Genomic DNA, 6,446 nt, shown 5'->3' with positions numbered 1-6,446 from the left:
CGGGGTAAGAAAACTGACACACTATATATGACTACAGGTTTACTCAGGTGTGGACACATGAGTCAGAGGTGCATTATGGGGAAGCAGAAGAAGGTCAATTTCCTGAAAAGTGGTAGAGCGCAAAAGGCAGAAAAACCAGACATTGTACAGAGAAATGGTGGAGAAACACAGAGTTATGAAGAAATCTTGCAAGATAAGAATTCGATCAAGTGGGAGCTGACCAAGAAAGAGGAGACGGATTCCCTGCCAGGGAATCAGACTTGGGAGCTAACAGAACTTCCACCAAGGAAGAAGACATTGCAAAACAAGACATTGCAAAACAAGTGGGTGGTGTTTAGTGGCAGTAAGAGGTAGAGACTGTGTTTGGTGGCAGTAAGAGGTACAAGACTGAACTTATTGAAAAGAGCTTTCAACAGGGGCAGGATATTGCTCATGCACGGGGAGTTGTAAGCAGGTACAAGAGTAACCCAGAAAAGAGCTTGGTGGTACGAGGCTACGTTGACGGTGATATGTCAATTGAGGGTGTTACTCATGAGAAGCTGAAGTTGTGCTCAACTTCAGCTGGTCTTCTAGCATGAAGATGAAGACACGAGTTACAGAGGTGAAGGATATCATGTTTGAGGAAAATGTCGGTACAACTAGTAGATGATGCAGCCAGTAGGTGATGCATTCAGTGTCCCAGTCTCCACCAGTGGTGAATAATATTAGTTGAGAGTGTTGGGTAATGTGGAGACTTGATCGACTGAATTTAATTAGCTTCATAATTAAGTATCTCACCTACCACTCACCTACCACACCCACCTACCGCTCACCTACCACATCCCACCTCCCGCTCTCATGGTCCGCTCTCATGGTTTCTATAAAAAGTTTCTTTTGGTTTAAAGGAAAAGTCAAGCCAAGCCAAGTCATCTTGAGAGCTAAGAGAGAGAGACGAAGAGAGAGAGAGATGAAGAGAAGAAAATATAGATTTTCTTGTAAACGTCGAGGTGCTCGACGGTGTAATTCCTCGAAGAAATAAATCATCTGCAGCTCCGTGGAAGTAGAAAAATTTGTTGAACCACGTAAATTTGTGTGTCGCTCTGGTGTTTTTTCTACGTGCAATTTTACTCGTTCTAATTTTTTGCTTTATTGTCATTGTTTTTCACAACAGATCACTCCCACACCGACTCCCAACACCTATGCTCTAGCTAAAACCACCAAGAAATCCATCTTATGACACGAGCATCTCAGTCATCCACACCTTGAAGTTATTATCTTGTCTTTAAAAGCCATCCTAGCTTAGATATAACAATATCTACACATATATGTACAAAGTGCAGTTGCAACAAGAATCGTAGACAACCATTTTTATTTCCTTCCTTACACACTCATGCACCTTTGCATTTACTATATTCTGATGTATGAGGTCCAACCACAAAAGTATCCACTCAAGACTATAAATATTTATTGTTTCTTATTGATGATTTTTTGCGTTTTTGTTGGGTGTTTCCAATGCGGAGTAAAACAAAAACTACTGTGATTTGTATCAATTATATCAATTTGTTTCAAAATAAATTTAACACCACAATCCACATTTTCCGATCTGATGGGGGTGGGGGATATAATCTTCTCAATTCCTAACCCACAATGGGATCCTCCACCAATTTTCATGTCCCCGCACTCAAGAACAAGTAGTCCTTAAATGATCACAAAGGGGCTTTAAATTCTACTTATTCTTTATTCATTCATTAGATGCTTGTTTTTAGTGTTATGTAACAATTTTAGGCTTCAGAGCTAATTTACTCGGTATATCTGTGGTTGCTGCTCTTTTATTAGCAAGGAGGAATGCCAGAAGATCCAAGCCATATATAACGGCAGCTTTAGGTTGAATGCATCAAAGTGCTATGTAAATTTCCATGTGTGCTACATATGCTAATTTTCCTAGTTATTATTATCATCATATTTGTGGAGGCTTCTTCTAGGTAGAATTCAAAGCTTAGAGTTTTGGAGAAAGTGTGCTTGCATGTGGTTCCTGCTGCTGGAGATTATTTAGACCACTATTGGTGGTAAAATTGGTGCAACATGATCAGCTCATGCCTCGAATTTCAGCTCAGTAACTTCTCAACAGAAGTGTTTGATATGTAAATAGGTTTGGAATGGATAGAAGTTCAGCTCTGTAACTTCTCTTCAGCATTCATTTTAGATTGAGATCTGCAAACCTGTTGGTGAGCAGATCTGTCATTCTGGAGCTTTGTGTTAAATTGATACCATTACTATATTTAATTCAAACTTTGTTTAATAATCTGCATTACCAACATTCCCATATTGCAAATGATCGGGGCATTTACATGCATACCAGCCAAATCTTACTTTTACATATCTAACCTCTAAACTTTTGTTATTTTACTTTTATTACAAATGATAGGAACAAGGAAGTTGTTGTGCCGCCATATGTTTTGTTGGGGCTGCGTCGATCAATTGCTGGCGAACAAATATTACGTTTAGAGTCCAGACGTAGAGATACGTTTAGAGTCTAATGAAATCACGTCATGTGGAGGTGACAGAAAAATTAAAAAAAAAAATCATTTTAGCACATGAGAATATTCTCCTCGCGTTATTCCATATTATCCAGGTGTTATGTGGTGATATTCATGTATTATTGTGTTCTGAGAATATTCTCGATGTTATAATATCACAATAACACATCAATACCATCACAATAACACCTGAATAATGCAAAATAACATGAGAGAAATATTTCCTTGTGTTACCCGGCCGGATAAAAGAAAACATGTTTTTTTTTTTTTCTATCAGCTCACGTGGAGGTGATTCATTGGACTCCAAACGTATCTCTACGTTTGGACTCCGAACGTAATAATTTTTTATGGGTGGCTACGCGTTAAAGGAATGTAATTTATTTGTCTGGCCTTTTACTGCTAAGAATTTGCTAAGAATTAGTCTTTTGTTTTAGATGCACTTACATGTGATGTGAATACATTGTTAATTTCTGTACCTCAATAAGAAATGAAATTGTTAATTTTTTAATATTGAACTTCTATCAAGCAGAATTTTGCTATAACTTTTCCTTTTTAAGGCTGGTGACCAAGCTCGATCCGGCCCGATGCTTAGTATGGGCGAGCTTACTTATGTGTTTTTAAATAGAGATCGGGCTCAAATCTGGCTCGAGCCTATTTTGATTTATCAAAGTCTGAGTTAGCCTGACCGACGCCGAATGTGGCCCGCCAACGCCCAAATCTTTTTTTTTTTTATCTGCACGGTTTCTGTTCATCCTCGGATTACGGATTAACCATCGAATTTCTTTATTAATTTTATTTCAAGAAACATACGTCATACATGACAAGTTGAGGGCTAATTTTAAAATATTTATTTTTAAATAAGTATTAAATAATTACAAAATTTTTTTTTCTAATATAATTATTTTGATAATAATAAAATTAACTTAAATAAAACTAAATTAAAACAAACAATCATCTCCCCTTTCACTCTCTTCCCTGCATCGCTCCCCTTTTCCCAGTTTCGACCAAAACCCTTCCCCTCCTCTTCTGGTTTTTGCGCAAAACGTCGCCTTTCTGACCGAACCCTCGCGATACAGTCGCAATTAGAGCCAACTGGGAAGGCAACGGCGTGATCGTGGCGTACAGAGACCCGAAACTCCCATCTTCCTTCTCCTTCCGCACTGCTTCTACCCGAAGCCATGGAGGCAGATGGAGGAAGGTGAATTCATAACTTCCTTTTCGAGTGGGAATCTCCTATGTGGGGTCCGAGGTAGCATTTGAGTCTAACCATCGAGCTTCTCCAATGACGAGGTTTCAAATTTCTTCAATTTCAAGTTATTCATGCCGCGGCTATTGAATTTGGTTCTATTCTCTTTCAATTCGTGATCAAGCCTGCAAATTTAGTTTCGTCCGACTTGAATTCTGGATTGCAGTTTGTGCAATTAGGTTTTTTTTTCACGTCGGGGTGATGGATGATCCCGATTTAGATTTTTCGAATCCGGAAGTCTTTTCGGGACCTAATGCAGGAGAGGAACTACCGAGCAGCTGTTCGATGGACAGTTTCTTTGATGAGATCCTCAAAGACACCCAACATCATTCTTGTACTCACACTCACACCTGCAATCCTCCTGGTCCTGATCTATCTCACACCCACACCTGTTTCCATGTCCACACTAAGATTCTTTCGGCTCCAACTGACGAGACTGCGGAGTCTGCTGAGAAGGGCTCAAACAAGAAACGATCTTTTGGCAACAGGGAGGCGGTGAGGAAGTACAGGGAGAAGAAGAAGGCTCGAGCGGCATCTCTGGAAGATGAAGTTGTTCAGTTGAGAGAAATCAATCAGCAATTGATGAAAAAGCTGCAGGGGCAAGCTGCTTTGGAAGCTGAGGTTGCGAGGCTTCGCTGCTTGCTTGTTGATATAAGGGGGAGAATAGAGGGAGAGATTGGATCTTTTCCTTATCTGAAACCAATGAAAGTGGGAGGAGACTCAATTTCACAGATGCCACAGCCAAACTATATGAATGGCGCCCATGCTCAGAATCCTTGTGATTTCAGATGTGATGATCAGGCTTATTGCTTTCTCCCTGCGATGCAGGGGAAGAATGGGGTTGAAGCCAGTTTAATGCACCAGGCTCACGGAAGCTGTGAGATTGGAAACATTCAATGCATGGGGAGCTCGACCACTGGGTCTAAGGAGATATTGGGATGCGGTGGAGGGAATGTGATTAATGCTGGTGGCTCGAGTAAGATGGATAATTGAAAAGGTAAAAACGCTTTTCTTTTGCCTAACATTACCGGTCATATACTGGATCATTTTGTTCCTTTTACCACCGTTTCTTCATAACTGCTTTAAGTTGTTTCATTCAAGTTCTTCTTAGTTTTTGGGTCTTGCACGAAGTTAGCATATAGGTTTCGAGGGCCTTGGTTAATTGAAGATGATTTTTTGGCATGGTGCGTGCTGCCTCTGCTACCTACTGTTATATCTAGCTACCAATTTTATAGGGAAATTGAATGTTATTAAAGCCTAGCTAGGCTTTTGATTAAGCCCTCAAATCATCAGATAATGAAGGGAGTGCCTTGCCTTGGCCCTTGATTAAAGTGATGTGATGGGTGCTTATGCTTCTTATTCGAGAAATTATTTAGTTTTGTAGGATAATAATTTGATATAAAGTGATGAAAAAACGAGCTTTAAGAGCACTAAGTGTGTGCGCCAGGAAAAAAATAAACTAAATGTTGGCAGAAGAGTTTCAAGTTCTATTGTCATAAATCTTGAGTAAGAAGAAGATGAGTTTGAGGAGACATGAAGATTAAAAGCTACAAATCTAATGATGAAAAAGATAGTATGTATGATTACAAAGATGGAGTAGATAGTAGTCAAGATTTGATTCCCTAGCCTATGAATACAACAAACATATTCGTTTAGTGCACTTGTTTAAGTTAATATATTTACCAATAATTTTAACGGTGGGAATATAATGGAACTTGAAATTTTTTCGTTTAGTGCACTTGTTCAAGTTAAGATATTTATCAATAATTTTAGTGGTGGGAATATAATGGAGCTTGAAATTTTTGTAAGTTACTTGATTAGATTAGTGTGATTATTATGCCATTAAAATCCCTCTAAATATTTCATAATTCCAAAATTAGTTTTTAAGTGATGTAATTATTTCTTGTTTGGCACTTCACTTTACTTGGCTAGCTTCTAGGATTGCACCCAACTCATCAAGCATTAGGTAGCCATATTGCCTTGAGATTGCCTAACACTTTTTTACTACATAAATGCCTTGGATAATATCATTTAAGTCTCTCAGATTATGTATCATAATATCTCGCTTTTTCAAATAGTCCCTGCACTTCATGGGAATATCATTGAAAAAATGCTATAATTTTGAAGTTTCTAATATTTGTGCTTCCATAGTTTATTTGATTTTATCCAATTTTATATTGGAAGTGTTTACATGAAAAAAATTCTCAAGGGGAAATTAATTAAAGCAATGCCCTAGGGCCCCTCTACTTAATTATTTATGTAGTTATTCGATTTATTTGTTTTTTTTTTGTGTGTTAAGCATAAATTAAATGGGTCTTAGAAAAAGCTAAGGAGATTAATAGCTTAGGTTTTAAAGTTTGGTGTTCAGGTAGGAGTCAAACTAGAAATAGTGTAGGTGTAATTATAAATAAGAGTTTGAAAGATGATGTTGTAGATGTTGTAAAAATTAAAATTAATAGAATTGGAGATAGAATTATAACACTTAAGATTGTTGTTGATACTAAGATTTTTATTATTATAAGTATTTATGCTTCTTAAGTAGGTTTTGATATAGGTTCTAAAGAAAATTTAAAAATGAACTAGAAGATTTAATACAAATAATACATATTGAAGAAAGAATTTGTTATTGTATGGCTCATATACCATATCGGGACAGGCGCTGGATCAAAGCGGAGCGGAGCGGA

General features: G+C 37.8%; 1 protein-coding gene across 1 annotated transcript in view; it reads left to right on the top strand.

The window, feature by feature from the left end:
• The first annotated feature begins 3,471 nt into the window (after nt 1-3,471).
• Nucleotides 3,472-6,446, top strand: part of LOC110025716 (basic leucine zipper 23-like) — a 10,713-nt gene continuing 7,738 nt past the window's right edge. The window contains exon 1 of the mRNA XM_020726341.1: nt 3,472-4,759. Within this exon, the coding sequence (XP_020582000.1) occupies nt 3,964-4,755 (792 nt within the window). The 5' untranslated portion in view covers nt 3,472-3,963 and the 3' untranslated portion in view covers nt 4,756-4,759. The remainder of the gene's footprint in view (nt 4,760-6,446) is intronic.

This window comes from Phalaenopsis equestris, unplaced genomic scaffold, assembly GCF_001263595.1.
Source record: "Phalaenopsis equestris unplaced genomic scaffold, ASM126359v1 Scaffold000326, whole genome shotgun sequence".
NCBI lineage: Eukaryota > Viridiplantae > Streptophyta > Magnoliopsida > Asparagales > Orchidaceae > Phalaenopsis > Phalaenopsis equestris.
This window is presented reverse-complemented; position numbering and strand designations above follow the sequence as displayed.